At 33.8% G+C, this 19,212-nt stretch overlaps 1 protein-coding gene across 3 annotated transcripts; it reads left to right on the forward strand.

Moving 5' to 3' along the window:
- The first annotated feature begins 4,498 nt into the window (after positions 1-4,498).
- LOC142522168 (T-complex protein 1 subunit beta-like) lies at positions 4,499-11,524 on the forward strand. Of its 3 annotated transcripts, none has more exons than XM_075625319.1 (12): positions 4,499-4,860; positions 5,341-5,400; positions 5,502-5,558; positions 5,799-5,864; positions 5,950-6,061; positions 6,956-7,084; positions 7,512-7,583; positions 7,826-7,941; positions 8,560-8,636; positions 9,186-9,671; positions 10,296-10,611; positions 11,107-11,524. In XM_075625319.1, exons 2-12 carry the CDS (start codon positions 5,395-5,397, stop codon positions 11,251-11,253), a joined length of 1,584 nt encoding a protein of 527 aa, XP_075481434.1. In that variant the 5' UTR covers positions 4,499-4,860; positions 5,341-5,394; the 3' UTR covers positions 11,254-11,524. The 3 variants fall into 3 exon arrangements, with proteins under 3 accessions (XP_075481434.1, XP_075481433.1, XP_075481435.1); XM_075625318.1 differs by having other exon boundaries at positions 4,499-4,805; positions 5,339-5,400; XM_075625320.1 differs by lacking the exon at positions 4,499-4,860 and adding an exon at positions 4,935-5,123.
- Positions 11,525-19,212: the final 7,688 nt, after the last annotated feature.

Below are 19,212 nucleotides of genomic sequence, written 5' to 3' on the forward strand. Positions count from 1 at the left end.
CGTTAATTACGCAAAGGCACGCTATATTCTCCTTTTACTCATCATCACACCATATTATATAATTATTTATGAATTTGCTTGAAAATAAGTCACACAATCTTTTATTTTCGTAACCATGAATATACATGTTCTGAACTTGTGTTATTTGGTTCCACAAATATGTCTCTATGTGTTAAGAGGCTGCCATGAATTAGGAGATGACAAAACATGATAAAATATGAAGAAATATGACCAAACATGACAATTTTTAAAAGAAACCACAAGCTGGAACCATAGAAAAATTAGAAACAGGAACCGTGAGTGTGTGTTGGATTGTGTTTGATGCAAGGGCTTGGTGGCTTTGCATGGGGCCTTGGGGCTTGGCCAGGGCTGGCTGGGGCTCGAGTAGGGTTGAGAGAGAGGTCCTGGTGGAGTCCTTGAGGGCTAGGACGCGCACAGCCAGGCTAGGGAAGAGCCCACGCTGCATAGGACTCTTCCTGTAGAGTGATGAAGATCGGCCGAGAGTTTTCAGAAGGTGGCTCGAGAGAGGGCTGGGCTAGATCATCTAGGCTGTGGCTCAGGGTGGTCCAAAGAGGGTCAGGAGGGTTCGGGCTTGAGGAAGGCTCGAGCAGGAAGTCCTAGCCGAAGTAGGAAACTCACAGCGCCTACAAACAGCAAGGGAAGCGCGCATGCTGTTTCTGATTCAGGTGTGTCGTGCTTGCGGTTCAAGGTCTTGGGCTGGTTTGGGCTGGGTCTGGGAGTGGTCCAGGGTCGGTTAGGGTCATAGTGGTTCGGTGGTGGCTCGGCTGGAAGAGCCCTAGGCAAGCAAGGATTCCTAATGTAATTAGAACACCTCACGTACACACACATGCAATTGGGTCAAGTTTCCAGCAAGTTTGTGAGCGGCCCAGTGCTGGTTTTTCGGGCTGGGCTTGGTCAAGAGGTTCCCTAGGTGAGTTGGCTAGGTTTTGGCTCAAGGTGGCTCGGGCGTGGCTCGAGTAAATTATGTGATGGCTCGGTGTGTTCAGTTAAGGGTCAAAAACGAGATTTAAGAACTAAAAATTAAATCCATGGGTCAACGGGTATCGCTCATGACTTGTAAGGGTAGAATAAATCATAAAAAGGTTATGTTTAAAATTTGGGATCAAAATAGCGAGTTTTGGATTTATTCTGGATTTAATCGCCGCACGAAACGCTAACTAACGAGTTAATTGAAAAACCTAGTTTAAGGCTTATAAAATTATGAAAAATTAGGTTTAAGTTTAAATAATTATTATAAGTCTAAGTTTTCAATTTGGAAATTTTATACTAAGGTTTGGTTTAATTCGAGATTAAAACGCATTAATACGTTATATTTAAAGATTAATTTAAAAGTCGTCGAATTAGGCTAAATAAAAATATGAGAAAATTCGTGTAAGCTTAAATAATTATTTGAGATATGTTAGAGTCAATGAAATTAAGAAAATATCAAAAACGTGAAATTTTACATCTAGGGGTAAAACGGTTTTTTTACACCTAAAAATTAGTAAACGTCATGGCAGTGTCCTGAATGCTGTTTTATATGTTAATATGATTATTTTCAATGATTATGGATGTTTATATGTTAATATGTCAATTTTAAATGTTTATGGATTTTTAAGACGTTAATATGTTTAATATTTTATGATTTAATATGTTAAAACGTTTATTTAAAATGTTTACGGATTTTAAATCTATTAAAAATTTTTATTTTAAAATATTTATGGATATTTATGATTTTAACATGTTAAATTATGATTTTTAAATGTTTATGAATTTTAAGGTTTAAAATGGGCATTTAAAAGTTATATTGCATGCTTGGTTTCAAAATAAAAATGATATTATGCATGTTTTTATTAAGTGATGATAACATGTTGAAGGACGTGAAGGGATTGTGACTACTACATGTTGGAAATATCGTGAGGGTTATGGTCCCAATGGGAGCCAAATATCGTGTTTTCTTGGATATGGATACGAATACGAATACGAATACGAATATGTTAATACGTTGGCCAAGGCCCAGTTGACCGGTGAGAGTGTTGCTGGTGTCCCCGCTGCCTAGTACTGTGGTTTCTTTAGATGGATCCATCGCCCAATACGATCAAGAATACGAGTCACCGTCACGATCTGAATTCAACAAAACACGAACATGAATATGAATATGTTGACACGACTATGAATATGTTGATACGAATATGGATATGAATATGAATATGTTTATGTGATAAGTTTATGTTTTTGAAAATGTTTAAGTTTAAAGTTTATGCATTATTAAGAAATTATATTTTAAGTACAAATATTTTTCACTGTTATATGTTAACTGGATTATGTATTACTTGTTATCAATGATATGATGTGTTGAGTCTTTAGACTCACTAGGTGTGATTGATGCAGGTTATTATGATAATAATGTGAATGGAGGTCTTGATGGTTGATCTGACTGGACTGAATGTGCACATAACCCGAGGACCGACGCTAGTTTTCCGCACTAGTTATGATTCATGATTTTAAGTTATGTTAAAGATATTTTTACGACGTTTTATTTATGAGTGGTTTTTGAGATATTATAGTATGGGCTATACTTTTCAAGTAATGTTTTTGAGTTGATAAAATAGTTGGGTGCTTTACTTTTAAAATGGTTCCAAAATATTTTATGATTCGGCCGAATGCTATGTGAGGTTTGCAAAAAAAAAAAATTCTAGTACTTTTTAAGAAAAAGAATAAGCAGACGTTTCACATGCACTTTAGCTTGCTCATGAAGTAGCCGGTTATTTTGGGAAACATTGTAAACCTTGTCTTGGTATTTGAATTAGAAATATGTGTAAATACTATAGTAAATGGTATCTGATGAATATGAAAATCTTTTGTATGTATTTTATGTGTTGCTTGAGATAGGTGGCATGTCCTATTTGTGGGGAGATGCTGCCCAATTTTTTTAAAAAAATTTACACATTTTCTCCAAATTATATTTTAAAGCTTCCGCACTAATTATGCATTTTAGTCATGAGTGTTACAATCTTCAACAACTTCCATTACATAGAATCCACTTATAAACTCCTTAATAGACAATCTATTTGATCTCCATCAAACTACAGTCGCTAAATTCAACTTCTTGACTATCTCAATGGGAACACATAATATAATACTTGTGTGAACCTCAATAGTCACAGATACAACTAACCGAGGTTTCAAAATTTCGTGTGATTCAGAATAACATTTATTCTTATTCGAGCTTAACATAATTAGCCCCATTCTTATCATAAATCCTTGATAAGAACGTCAGAACTGAAGTTTGATTGCACCTATCAGATCATTGTAAGAGTGTCTAGTCGCATCACTCTATGATCATCTAGGTATCACTGATAGTGTCTTGATGAACCTTAAGTTATTATTAGTTTACAATAAAGTCCCTTCAACTCGTATATCCCAATCGAATCTGCAATCATTGGTATATGGTGAGTTGCAAATGAATTCGATAACAATGTGATATATCTTTAATTAATAATACTGGTATGTGCATTTGAGGAAACACATTAACAAAATGCACATGTCTTACTTATACAAGAGATTCCTTACACTATTAACTCATCGGATCACATAGGATATCTTCACCCTTAAGCAAACTGTTAATCATTGACTACAATGAATTGGCTCCTACATATTTCGAAACTAAACCTAACCTCGTCACCTAATGACCCTCGATAGAGTCGGTAAACGAGTCAAAGTGCAATGCTAGTACGCAGAGCCTCCATGTTGTCCTAGGTCGAAGGACTGATAGTTTACAATCATATTCCACTCGATAAGTGATATCCATTTGGAAAGTTGGAGGAAGGATTGTTAGTGCATCATTAAATGATCACTCATCTGCATGAATGGACATCTCAATACCCTTACTAATGAAATATATCTTTTATATCATAGACGTTAGTCTCAAACTCAAGTGACCTTTATACTTATTTTAGGCCGCCGATTCAACTAGAAACCTGTTTAGAATATACGGTACTCTTCCTAATGAGTGAGTCCATTCGATCCCGCGATCACCTACTCCATCAATTCGAAAACTGTGGGGGCGACGATCCTTTTTGTTTTGGATTTTCTTGGTTGTTTACCTACAATAGAAGAGTCCATTTTTTTGGTTGGTTTTATACATTAAATTTTGGGTACCTGGCACGACCTGAAATTTTCGGATACCATTAAGATGGGTGGTTGATTTTTTTTTTCTTTCAAATTTACAATAACAATACTATCAAATATTTTGAATACCCAACAAAGGACAGTAAAAGAATTGAGTTTTCTCTTGAGTTTTTTGAGCCGAATAAAAAAACATTCGATTTGAAATCGATGTTTCTAAATTCGAGTCGAACTCAAACATGTTCGAACTATTTTTCAAACAAAACACATATTATTTTATCTAAAGAGAGAGGCTTGCTTTTATTGATTTTTTTTTTAAATTATTATATATGATTACTATTCTTTAATTTAAATATATTTTAAACTCCAAACCCTAACCTAACTTGAGCGCAGTTTGTGCCTTTGATTTCATTTATCATCTTCAGACTTTGCTCTCCCCTCGCCGCTCCTTCTATCGTCGTTGGAAGCCGCTTCTTCTCCTTCTGAGTCGTAAAGTCAACTGATATTTCATAATTTCTTTTGATTTTGTGTTGAATTTCAGATTTCGTGGGCCTCACTCTCGCCCCTGCAAATCCGACCCTTCATTTCGAAAAAAACAATTTGGTTTCCTTTACAAAACCCCCATTCTTAGTTCTTCGGCAGTCTCCTCTGTTCGCCGGAACTCATTCGCAGCTCGAAGGGACAATTTTATTTATTTGCTCTTTTTTTCGGTTTCAAGTCAGATCCTCGGAAGTTAGTGGCTGATGTTCTGTATTTTCTTGGTCGTTGTTTTTTTTTTTGAATTTTTGAAGTTATTGTATGGGCTGTGGTTTATTTCATGTAGTATTGTATAGTAGACCTACGAATAGTTATATCGTGGTCTGCGCATTTCGCGTCTCTGTGTGGCCATTTTGGTGTTTGATTAAAAATCAATTATTTCAGTTGGTTTCCTCTTGATTTGGTTCATTCTCAAATCTCAATTGATGTTGCATTGTGGGGGACAACATAAATTTATTGTAAGCTTTCTAAGAAATTATTTTGGTTGTGAAAAATGTATTTAGCTATTATCGCTATTGAAGTACTATGTGTTTCCTTTTTCTTTTAAATTGGAGTACGGGAAGACGTTCTCTTACAGTGATTGCATGTCTTACTCTGAGATGCGATTGATATTAATGATTTTCCAGTTTTGATATGTTTGATTAAAGATGCACATTTTTCCATCTTTTTCTACAGATAATCATTTTGTTTTGAGCGCCTGCAATATATTAATCACCAACATCTGTTCCTATGGCGGTATGTCAGATTCTTCTACACTTCTGATGCCGAGGTTGCATTTTTGTGTATTTCTCATCTCATAAGTTTGTGGTTTATAATCACTTTTTTTGAGTGTCTAGATTGAGAAACTTTTTAAAGATGAGGCTACTGAAGAAAAAGGTGAGCGTGCTAGAATGGTGAGTTTTTTAGCTTCTAATACATATAATTTGAATCTTTTTATCGAAGTTTTGTTTATAAAAGACACCAAAGATGGCTGGTACATGGCATGTAATGTGTTTATTTGCACTACTAGAATTTTCCTAATATTATCTTTGTACTCTTCCAATCTATTACCACTTTTTCAGAGTAATTTTCTTATATGTTAGTTGCACTTGATCAATTCCTTTCTATACTGATTAGGTATGGTCTTATTTTAGGCCTCTTTTGTTGGAGCAATGGCAATTGCTGACTTGGTGAAGACAACTTTGGGACCCAAGGGAATGGTAAGCAACCTTTTCTCAGATATTTTCAGGTTCATCTGAAATAATTTGGTGAAGTGTTACATCGTTGGACCATTTTCTGTTGCAGGATAAGATATTGCAATCAACTGGTAGAGGTCACAGCGTCACAGTCACGAATGATGGAGCAACCATCTTAAAGTCTTTGCATATTGACAATCCTGCGGCCAAAGTACTTGTTGGTATCCTTGGCATTGTTTTCTTATATTTTCCTTTTTTTCCCTGCTTCCTTTACTTTTTCACTTAATGTGCCTGTTTTGTGCATTTTTCTTTAGTAGAATGCTCTTGCTATTGATTGCTATGATCTATTATGTAATAGTGGACCATAGTTGTCAAAGGCGCACCGAGGCGCACAAGGGCCATAGAGCCTGAGGCGCAAGGCAATGCGTGTGCCTTACTGAATCAAGACGCACATTTTTAAATTTTTTAAAAATATATTTATTTTAGAATAGTTATATTAAAATATGAAATAATTAAGTCTTAATGTCACTCAAAACAAAAAATAATTAATAACTTAATAGTAATTAGTAACATGATTAAAATTATTCAATCATCTAAATCAGGTTCATATTCTTCAAACGAATTATCAGTGTACCCAGAACTTTCGGACTTGTCTTTATCATTTTCTTTATCAACATCAATTTCTTATTCCTCTTTATCCAAAAACTATGAAATCGGTCCTTTTGTAGTTGTTTAGGCCTTTGTTTTAAACAAGTAATTATAAAAATTCACTTCCAAAGCTAGTCCTTCTGAGGGCACTTGCAAGGCTAGTCCAGACGAGCGCCTGGGCTTGCCTTTGACAACTGTGGTGGACATTATGATTATTTTTTAAAATAATTTTTATGGATGACCAAGTAATGTATTTCTAATCTTTTGGTCTATCATAATAATAATTATTTTTCACTTTGTTGGGCATTGCCTTAAGAATGTTTCTGGTTTGGATAAGGTAAAATAATTTGGTATGGATCTCTATCAGCAGCGAGTTGTGTAGGTGGTAATGTTTTCTTGAAATGAATGATAGCGTAGAACTTATCACTGTATCTTGTGCATTGTCAAAACTTTAATTTAATCATCAGACATCTCGAAAGTTCAAGATGATGAAGTTGGTGATGGGACAACTTCGGTAGTTGTTTTGGCTGGGGAGCTTCTGAGGGAGGCAGAGAAGCTGGTAAATGCAAAGATTCATCCCACGACTATTATTGAAGGTATGTCTTATGCTACTCAGTTATGACTTGTATTTACTATTTTCTTATCTTGAACTGGAACATCCTTTTCTGTTTGCTCGAATATGTAGCAATTCCCTTCAAATTTCTTTACTGTTCATCATCAACATGGAAGCTGAACCAGTATATAACCTGATGATTTGTTAGCTCTAGGTAGTCTTTTTGCGGTTTTGAGTTTTGACTTCTTATATATTTGTCTCTATTCTATACCCACCATTGTTTCTCTGTTTCCTAGCTAAGTGATAATTTTTTAAACAAGAAAATTGATTTTTATGTTGTGTTATCTTACTTAATCTAGCTAATATAAACACTTTCTCGTTTTGTATGATTGCTATGAAGGTAGCTCTATTTAGAATCTGTATATTTCTAAAAGTTGGAAGATGTTTTTATTTATGTAAATTTCCATCAGGATTCCGCATGGCAGCAGAATGTTCCAGAAATGCATTGCTGGAAAAGGTTGTGGATAATAAACTGGATGCAGGTGATTCTTTAGCATTCTTCTCATCATTTAATATAGTTGATCTTTTGATCCCTAATATTGATCCTTCACCCGATCGTCGCACTGGCATTGTTTGAAAAGTCAACAAAATGTTTTTGTAATTAGGGTGCGTATTTCACTTTCTTTAAGAAAATAATTCGACACGAAAAAGGAGTTTAGCACTTGGTCATATGTTTGATTGAGTTCTCATGATGCTTTCGTTTAATTTTAAAATTTTCATACAGAGAAATTTAAAGAAGATTTGATGAAGATCGCAATGACTACTTTGAGCTCCAAAATTCTATCTCAGGATAAAGGGCATTTTGCGAAACTGACAGTTGACGCAGTTATGAGGCTAAAGGTATTGTTATGTTTCACTTGTAACTAGTTATCTTCAGATTTCGGTAATGTCAAAAATAATGTTTTAAGATCCCTTCGGGTTTCTGAACTCCAAATATTATTGAATTGACCTTGCAAAAATCTCGATGCGAATCATTTTTACCAAGTAAACCAAAGAGTGATTGATTTAGACCACTTTTTGATAGTTTAGGATGGTAAGAACAATCTGACTTCTTCTGTTGAAAAGTTTTTCAAGAATGCACGACCATAATTGATTTTATGAATCAATGATGATGATGATGCTAACATAAGATTACATGCTTGGATTTCTGTTTCTTTCGAATCTCTAATCTTTATAGGATAGTATTGGTTTGTTGAACTTGTTGCCAAATTTCGTTGTTAGTGCATGTTAATGGTACAAAGGTGGATTCATCTTTGGCTTCTGTAAATTTGATTTTGTGTGTATTCTGTAAAAAAAAAAATTCTTCAAGATGCTTGTCTTAGTATGACAGAGCAAGGAAAATTCTTTTCCCCCCCTGTTCTCTGCTTACATTATTGGCGGTTGCATTATCTTGGAAGTTTTCCACATTTTGTTAGACATTATTTCTAAACAATTTAACTGATTTGTTGAAAATAACAGGGAAGCACCAATTTGGAGTCTATTCAGATCATCAAGAAGCCTGGAGGTTCACTGAAAGATTCATTTTTGGATGAGGGGTAAACCAGCTGAACATAGTAAAATATCAGTTCTTTTACATATCTCGCGTATTTTGATCTCTCCTTGTTTTCCCTCATTTGAGGTTTATTTTGAATATTGGCGGGTTTCAGTTAGAAGAGAGAGAATCAATTTCTGCTTGCTGAAATTTCACTGATCTTTGACATGGCCTAGATGTAATTACTTTGCATGTCTGATGACAGCCAACAAACTATGAAATTTCTGAAGGATGTAGGGACATAAATTTTTTCCTACTTGAACGTTACGCTAAATGCTGTATTAAGTCGAATAATTGTTAGTTGTTTGTAACTTCATACTTATCTACTGTTCGATGCCTTCAGTAGGAAAATATTGATACTTTTGGTTTCAAGCACTGTTATCTTATAATGTGTTTGTAGTTATGGTCTTTGTTCTTGAGTAGTGATATTTGCGCTTTTTAGTGGATGCACTATAAATGTCCAAGTATTTTCCAGTCTATATTTGAAAACAATTATTTTAAAGGAAACTTAGTCAAATGATTGATTTTTCAGTTGAAGTTCTTTTCCCTTCAGATTTATTTTAGACAAGAAAATTGGTGTTGGCCAACCAAAACGGATTGAGAATGCTAAGATTTTAGTGGCAAATACTGCAATGGATACAGATAAGGTGAAGATTTATGGGGCACGTGTTCGTGTTGATTCAATGGCCAAGGTTGCTGAAATTGAAACGGCTGAGAAGGAAAAGATGAGAGAGAAAGTGCAGAAGATCATTAATCATGGAATAAACTGCTTTGTTAACCGACAATTAATCTACAATTTCCCAGAGGAACTATTTGCTGATGCTGGAGTGCTTGCAATCGAGCATGCTGATTTTGATGGTATCGAGCGGCTAGCTCTTGTTACAGGTGGTGAAATAGCATCAACCTTTGATAATCCGGAGTCTGTCAAGCTTGGACACTGCAAGCTAATTGATGAAATTATGATTGGTGAAGACAAACTGATTCACTTTTCTGGGGTTGGAATGGGTGAAGCATGCACAATCGTACTTAGAGGTGCAAGGTACCGTATTTGACTGTCTTCACCGATTCTTATTTTCTCGTCATTTTCATAGATCATTAGACTAATGATCGGCACAACTATTTAGTTTCTGGTTTACAATATGTTGGAAATTTTATTATTTGCTGAATCATGTCTGTTAAAAGAATGGGGATTTACTTTTCAGGTCTATTTAGTGAAATGTTGTTGACATGAAAAGATAAAACACGATTTCCTAAACTTCTGTTTTTCTTAATGCAAGTTTCCTCTGCTAGTTGTTTGTGTCTGATTTTCGCTTATGATTCACAAATGCTACTTTCTTTCGTGATCAATGATATACCCGGTTCATTCTTTTCAAATTTAACTCTTCTTGGACTCGGAAACACTGCATGGTTTGGAACATATGGTCAATGGAATGCATGTCTAAGACCATGGATCTTTTAGTTGGTTATCTGACAGTGCTATACTGAATGCAGTCTCTATTATACTTGTGGCATGATTTTGTCAAACATTCAAGGTAGTAACTGATGCTTGTTTTGTGTACTCGTTTATCAACTTGAGATGAGTGAAGATAAATTTAAAGAAGTTTGCTCTTGAATTTTAGTGTTATTATATTAATGTTAAAATAAAACCACTCTCTGTTGTCAGCCCTCACATGTTGGACGAAGCTGAAAGATCTCTGCATGATGCTCTTTGTGTGCTATCTCAAACAGTAAATGACAGCAGAGTTTTGCTTGGAGGCGGATGGCCAGAGATGGTGATGGCAAAAGCAGTTGATGAACTTGCCAAGAGGACTCCTGGAAAAAAATCTCATGCCATTGAAGCTTTTTCGCGGGCACTGGTTGCCATTCCAACTACCATTGCTGATAATGCAGGTTTGGACAGTGCTGAATTGGTTGCTCAACTCCGTGCAGAGCACCACAAGGAGGAAAGCCGTGCTGGTATTGATGTCATCTCTGGATCGGTGGGTAACTCTCTTCAATTTTGGAAATAAACTTGATTTTGCATTATGCTCTTTCCCTTATTATGTTCTGTATTAAGATGCATTTATCCATGGTAGTAATTAGGTTGGATGATACACAGACATATATTGGTCCAAGCAATGATCCAAAAATGGAAAAGGACTGGGAAATAGCTTCGTAGTGGTCTGATGATGCTTAGTGGACAACCTTTAAGGTGACACAGGCACACTGTGAGAGTTGTGCCTTTGTCGTTGCTTCACCTTGAGCCATTGCGATTTCTGAGCTTTTAATAACCATGTTAAAGTTCTCATTCCAACTTTATGGTGGTTTCATAAACGTGGGAATAATGATGTGAATCACTTCTAGGCACGCCTTTCCACTTGCTTGATCATCAATTGCAATTTTAATAATTTTACAGAGGACTAGAAGAGGTTCACAGTAATTATGTAACTTAATGTCCTCCTTCACTCTCTGTTAGTTCTTTGGGTCCAATTCAGGTAGGTGATATGGGTGAGCTGGGGATATCAGAAGCTTTCAAAGTGAAACAAGCTGTATTGCTCTCGGCAACCGAAGCTGCTGAGATGATTCTGAGGGTCGATGAAATCATCACTTGCGCCCCACGAAGGAGAGAAGAAAGAATGTGAAGCCACTATTGGTCTATCCACCTAATTTTTGATGTGCAGCTCCCGCCTAGCCGCTGTTGGCTTTGGTCTTTTCTCTGTGAAAAACTCTTTCTAATGAATCATGATACTGATTATTTGTGGAGTGGAGATATGTTGTGAGGTTATCTATTAAATCTGGTGACATTTTGACTCAAAATCTGTTGAGAATTTTTGACAAACCTTTGTCGAAATATGGTCTCTTGAAGTATTACATAGCACTGGGTATGAGAATTTTATCAAAAGACTTTCATTAGATGACCGTATCAAGATGTATGTCATCCATAATTAATTATTCTTTAATATGTATGATCAAGAATAACATAAATATAATTTAACATGTTTTTTTTTATAATTTTTTACGAAATTTACTTGGCTGGTATCCGGGAATGTTGCATGTTCGTTTTCTTGAGCATAGAAATATATTTACTAATATGTAATAAAGGTTTAAAAAGTTAGAATGATAATATGATTTCGTCACGATCGAATTTTATAGTTTAGTACGTGAGAAGTCATTATTCGGAAGGATCGAGTTTTACAATTTTAAATAAATTTAGTAATTTAGTATGAGTTTAAATATGCAAAAAGGTTCTTAGTCTTTGTTATAATTTTAAATTCTACTAAGTCTATTAAAAGATTAAATAATGAATAAACATACAAAATTTAAGAATATAATGCATAATTTTTCAAGTTATAAAAAAATAAGCCTTAATTAAATCAGAGAAACATTTGCTGATGTTGTGTTGCCGTCTCTTTGTCGCGTTTGCGTCATTTTTTTCATGCTTATTTTATATCATTAGATATTTATTATTTAAACTAAATTTTAAATTTTATATAAAAAATAAACTTAAAGTTTTATTAGAAAAATTGTTCTGATACGAATCCTCGTACGAATGAGAAGCAAACACGATTAATTAGAATCGCGCCCTCAATTCAATAACGAACAAGGAACGATTGTGTTATCCCGATCTTTTGAAACAAGCAACGATTTGTGATATTCACCTCTAAGCGATTAACACTTAGCAACAAATATCAACGATAATAACAATCGAATTTCATACGAACCTTCAAAGAACTTGTTTTGACAATCCGTGCGAAAACAATTGACAAACGCTAAGTTTGATTTTGTGAAGAACAAAGTAAAATACCTTGCAAATTTGAGAGAAATCCTCAAGATATTTGATATATGTCTGAATTGGTTCGTTTTTGGTATCATACAATCATTATATAATCAATAAAACATGAAAAAATAGTGTAAACAGTCATAAAGAAAGTTGTGAACAATTTCTACAAGGCAGGGCGCGCGGCTGCGCATGATCTTGCGCGGTGGCGCGCTATATACTGCACTTCGATAGCCTGGTGCACGCGGCAGTGCCGAATCACGCGCGGTGGCGCGCGGCCGCGCCGGTTCATGCGCGCATGGGCGCGCGCGGCTGCGCCGCTTCTGGCGCGGGTGCGCGCGTGCTGCTGTCCTCATGGTCTTTTATCACTTGAATGACATTCCAAATACTTCTATTATTGTGTCCATGTTCCCCAAACTCCTCTAATTTAGACACCCCATTTGTTGAACTTCCTTGGTAGCTCACCATGAATCCTTGAAGTGCTTCTTTAAACTTCTTGCTACGTCCCTCGTTATAGGTCCTTCGGGCAACTCCATTGACTCCCATGCCTTCTTTGGTGCTTGACCAACCACGTTTGCATCATCCTCCCCTTCTTGAAAAGGATTTGTCCTCAAATCTCCTACAACAAACAACGAAAGATCACTACCATTAAAAGTAGAACTGACATTGTACTCACCTGATAAGTCTAGTTTGTTGGCATTGTCGTTGATCCTTTCAAGCACTTGAAATGGTCCATCACCCCTAGGTAAGAGCTTTGAACGTCGCTTTTCTGGAAATCTTTCCTTCCTTAAGTGCAACCACACCCAATCTCCCTTTTCAAAAACCATCTTCTTCCTCCCCTTGTTGGCTTGCTTCGTGTATTGTAAATTATTCTTCTCGATATTAGCCTTGACCTTCTCATGCAAACTCCTAACAAATTCAGCTTTCTTCTTGCCATCCATGTTCAACCTTTCACTCACAAGCAAAAACATCAAATCCAAAGGAGTTAAAGGGTTAAAACCATGAACAATCTCAAATGGTGAATAATTCGTAGTAGAATGCATGATACGATTATAAGCAAACTTAACAAATGACAAGCATTCTTCCAAATTTTTCAAGTTCTTTTTAAGTATAACACGCAAAAGTGTTCCTAGAGTCCTATTAATAACTTCAGTTTGTCCATCCGTTTGAGGATGACATGTGGTCGAAAACAACAGTTTTGTGCCAAGTTTAGCCCACAGAGTTTTCCAAAAATTACTCAAAAATTTAACATCACGATCAGATACAATAGTCCTAGGCATACCATGCAACCTAACGACTTCCTTAAAGAACAAATCCGCAATATTTGACGCATCATCGGTTTTATGACAAGCAATAAAATGTGTCATCTTAGAGAATCTATCAACAACAACAAATATTGAATCCCTCCCCCCTTCTTAGTTCTAGGCAACCCCAAAACAAAATCCATAGAAATATCAACCCAAGGTTCATTAGGAACAGGAAGTGGTGTATACAATCCATATGGTTGTGTTCTCGACTTAGCTTGTCTACAAGTTATGCACCTTTCACAAACACGTTCAACATCACGTTTCATATGGCCAATAAAAATGTTCATGCAAAGAACTCAAAGTTTTAGCCACACCAAAGTGCCCCATCAAACCCACCTCCATGTGCCTCCCTCACAAGTAATTCACGAATTGATGACTTAGGAATGCACAATCTATCTTCTCTAAATAAAAACCCATTATGCAAATAAAATTTATCATGTGGACCATGCATGCAATTTTCAAATATCTCCTTAAGATCCTCATCCTACAAATACAACTCTTTCACATGCTCAAACCCCAAAATTTTCGAGTCCAAGGTAGAGATTAGTACGTACCTCCGTGATAGTGCGTCGGCCACTACATTTTCCTTACCTTGTTTGTACTTGATTATGTAGGGGAATGTTCCTATGAATGCCACCCACTTGGCATGCCGCTTGTTCAGTTTCTGTTGTCACCTAAGGTGCTTTAGAGACTCATGATCCGTATGGATCACAAACTCCTTAGGCCTCAAGTAGTGTTGCCACATCTCCAAAGTCCTCACAAGCGCGTACAACTCCTTGTCATACGTTGGATAGTTCAGCGCTGCTCCATTGAGTTTCTCATTAAAGTACGCCACTGGTCGTCCTTCTTGCATCAAAACCCCACCAATACCTACACCTGAAGCATCACATTCAATTTCAAAAGTATTAGAAAAATCAGGCAAAACCAGTAAAGGAGCATTAATTAATTTTTGTTTAATAATAATAAAAGACTTCTCTTGCTCCTCGCCCCAATGGAATGGTGCTACTACTTAAATAATAATTCACCCAAGTGTAGGTTGTCTGCAAGTAATATAATTCGTAAGTACGAGATCGATCCACAGAGAGGTTATTTTGAGTTTTAATTTATTAATTTATAGATTACCAAATGCAAGAATTAAGTTTACAAATTATAAAGTTTGTCAAGGCTTGAGGATTTATTCTTGGTTTATGTAATATTGTTTAACTAAAAGTAAAACAAAAGAAACCACCATAAATAATGGTTTCAAAAAAATTAAACACACACATAATATAATATAGTTCCTACTATAGAAAATACCGAATTAATCGATATTTTATATTTGGTACCTATGATTATAATTATGACTATATAAATAAATAATTGTATAAAATAAATGTTAAATTAAATCATTATATTTCATTTAGAACAACCGGCAGAGCCACGCTATTGCCTAAATGAAATATATTGATTTAATAAGTTAGTTACGATAAAGTAAAAGTTAGTTGCGATAAAGTAAATGTTAGTTGCGATAAAGTAAAAGTTTTGATCAACACTAAAATATCACTCATAGTTGAGAACATGAAAGAAAATATATTGGAACTTAGAACTTTGATACACACTCACACTATATTTTACAATGAGATAGAATGATTCTCAAGCTAGCACAAGGCCTCTATTTATAGGCCAAATGAGAGAAAGGGTCAAAATTTTTATTAATGCCATGTAGTTGCAATAGTATTCTTTGTCTCCTCCAAGTTCAATTCCATGTCCCTTCTTTCAATGCTTTGTTCCATGACTTTAATCACCGAATTTGACTCTGTTCAAAATGGTAAAAATGTGGGGAATTGTCTGTAGATGAATTTGGCCACTTGGTTCACCTCATTTGGTTAAATATTGAAATAGTTATGATATTTTTACTATATGCTGGTCATAGTAAAAGTAAATTTGTCCTTCTTTTGATATTTGCACAATTTGATCATCTTAAGGATCTTTTTAGGCAATCATGTCTTCTGCAAAGTTGTAGATAATTTCTCAAGGAATCCAAACATGTTTGAGTCACCTCCATTTGAATTTTCTAGCTTGAGTTATCATTATTCTACCAACACGTAGAAAACCTGAAAATAAAACATATTTAGTAAGACAATTAAATATAAGCAAACAATACTAAAATAACATAATTTTATAATTTTAATGAAACTTAAATTTTAAAATACATGTTTAACATATAATAAATTATTAATTTTAAGTTTCATCACATCCCTACACTATCTTATTACTAGTCTCTTAGTAATAAAATTTATCGGAAAATCACAACCTAGATTCTTTATTCTTTTTATATATTCAAATACAAACATATTCATTAAAAACAAAATCATATACCGATTTATATATATATATATATATATTTTTGTTTAATATAATAATATATAATTAGATGTGTTTTTATTATTATTTTTATTTTCACATAATATATAAAGTAACAATATATATATATATATATAATTTTTTTTTAAATTTTTAAATTTTTTATAATAATATAGTCAAAAAGATAATTCACACCACCCACCATAACATGTATAATATCAGGAATATTATTGTAAAAGCCTCAACTCCATATATTCTTTTAGGTCAAAATGTTTAAGGAATAGCTAGTTTTCAATCATGGAGTTGGAATGAATATTAACTCTCATTGAAAAAGGCTAAGTATTAAAAGCAGACAATTAATTAAACTAATATTAAAAACAAAATAGGAAAATTTACAAAGAATAAAATCATTTTTTTTAGCTTATTGTTTTTTTTTTAAATAACGTGACTGCAAAATTTTACAATAACATAAAATTTTTTTATCCAAACATTCTACCAATATATATATATATATTTATGTATATAAACATTTATATAACGGATACATCCGACTACCTTTGAAACTTATCTAGCACAAACAAATCTTTTTGTTTGTTTGTTTGTTTTTTTTTAACACAATTTTGATGTTTTAGAACACATTGATAGTACATCAATCTAAAAAATTACAATGAATAAAGTATTTTGCAGTCCGTTATATATTTACTTCTTTTTTTTTCTTTTTTCAATAAATATATATTTTTTTTAGGGGAGTTATATTCTTGTAATTAACCATTTTTTAATAATCAATAAAAGTTTATTAATTGTTTTCTCATTTCTCACCACTCACTCACAAAAGATGTGTGAGTATATATTATACTTTTACAAAAGAATTCTTTCAATTATACATGTTAACAGCCATACAAACCATATCTTTTAACTATATTCTCATAAAAATTTTAGAAATTATTATATTTGAAAACACATACAATTATATATATATATATATATATATATATATATATATATATATGAACACATCTATTATATATTTTATATTAATTGATCAAAATATATATATATATAAATTGGTACATATGAAAAACTAATTTTTCTTTTAGTCTGTATTTTGAATATAATGAATATTAAAATCTAGTGTATTGTGATTTTCCAATAATTATTAACTAATGCGTCTCAGGTGCATTTTACTGACACCTTACTCGACATTGAACTAAAAATTATTATTATTATTACTATATATACGTATATATTTTAATTTTTTATATAAAAAAAACTAAGAGGAGAAGAAGAAATTATTCATACCTTAAAGAAAAATATTAAAACATACTGTTGAATCACAAGTTTAGCATCACATGAATTTTTTTTTCTTACTCTTGGATGTTGGCCAATTAAGTTGAGATAAGGATGGATCTGGTTCATGACTAAATCCTTGCAGTAAATCAATAAGTTCACCTTCACATGTAGGAGAAACTAACATCCTTCGCGAAGCTAATGAAATAAATCCCTGTTCCACAACATCATCAAGAAACGACAACAGTTTATCATAATAATTGTTAACATTTAACAAACCAATTGGCTTATTGTGGATATTTAATTGTGCCCAACAAACAGTATGAAATATTTCTTCCAAAGTACCGAAACCTCCTGGCAAAGCAATGAAAGCATCTGAATGTTCAATCATTTGAGTGATTCGTTCATATATGTTGTCCACTTTCATTTCTTCTCCTATTGTTGGTCCTGTAAGATTGGCTAAGGTAATCGGAATAATGCCTAAAACTTCACTTCCACCTGCATGCGCAGCTTTTGCAACTTTTCCCATGAGGCCAACTTCACCACCACCATATACCAAATGAATCTTTTTTTTAGCAAGTGTTATTCCAAGATTTTCTGCTACTTCTTAATAAATTAAATCTTTTCCTGCATTAGATCCACAAAATACACAAATATTTTTGATTTTACTTACTGTGGACGTTGACATGTTGAGAAATATGTTTTCTGTAATTGTTAGATCACAACATATGAATTTATAAGCGTAACATGCCAAAAGTCAATATTTGAACAGGAAATTATTATTATTAAAAGAAAATAAAAATGACAAAATTAAAACAAATATATACAGCATAGTTGTGATTGTGGCTCACATCTTCCTCTGATTTTACGTTCAGTAACGGCTTCAACGCCTTCTATGAGTCGAGGATATGCTTCCCATCCAATTTTCTTATAAATTGGCAAACAGGGTCTTTTAACGTCAGATTCCCAAGACGAAATTGTGTATATATATTTACTTATCTAAATAGATATGCGTTACTACAGTAGGATCTTTGTAAGGCTGATTCCACCGTCCATATTGATATTCCTCCTGTTGAAATTGCCACCATAGTTTAAGAAGTTCATTTTGCACGTACCCACTAGAATGCGTATCAAGAATCTCTAGAAAATTATCCAAAGGCTCTTTACTCAGACCATTCTTAATGAATAAAATTTTATCTTCTCTATTCATTGATGTCATTCCAACATTTTTGCATTTTCCTTTACAAGTCCACCTTGCACATTTATGACATCCGCCTATACGTTTAGCTCTTCGCTTTTTGGCATATGTGCTTTTATCAAATCCTGGCATATGTCTTATTATTAATTCACTTGCTTCCCCAACCAATCGGACTTTTGCTTCAATTATCAAACGGACATCATTCGGTATGCCATATGACATCATCAACCTTAGCCGCTCACATCTAGCTTTATAAATTTTTTTCAACGCATTATCAGGTAAACAAGCAAAATATTTACGAAGATTCATAATACACGCATCCATATTATTATTATTATTATATATATTTCAATTATTTTGGGAAAACTGAAGAAACCGACTTAAACAGTCACGGAGTACCGTTATCCGTCACTTAACCGGGAAATGAACTAGAATCTACAAAACAAAATGAAAATATCAAAAAACTATTGTGGATCATATAAAGGCATAAACTCATTATTAATAATTTCATTTTCTATAAAAGGCTTAAGTATTTGCCCATTAACTTTAAACACGTCATTATTTTTAGGATTTTCAATATCAACAGCACCATGAGGATAAACAAATTTGACTATAAATGGTCCTGACCACCTCGATCTTAGTTTACCTGAAAATAAATGCAAACGAGAATTATAAAGCAAAACTTTTT

Source organism: Primulina tabacum, chromosome 13, assembly GCF_025594145.1.
Source record: "Primulina tabacum isolate GXHZ01 chromosome 13, ASM2559414v2, whole genome shotgun sequence".
In the NCBI taxonomy this organism is placed as follows: Eukaryota; Viridiplantae; Streptophyta; class Magnoliopsida; order Lamiales; family Gesneriaceae; genus Primulina; species Primulina tabacum.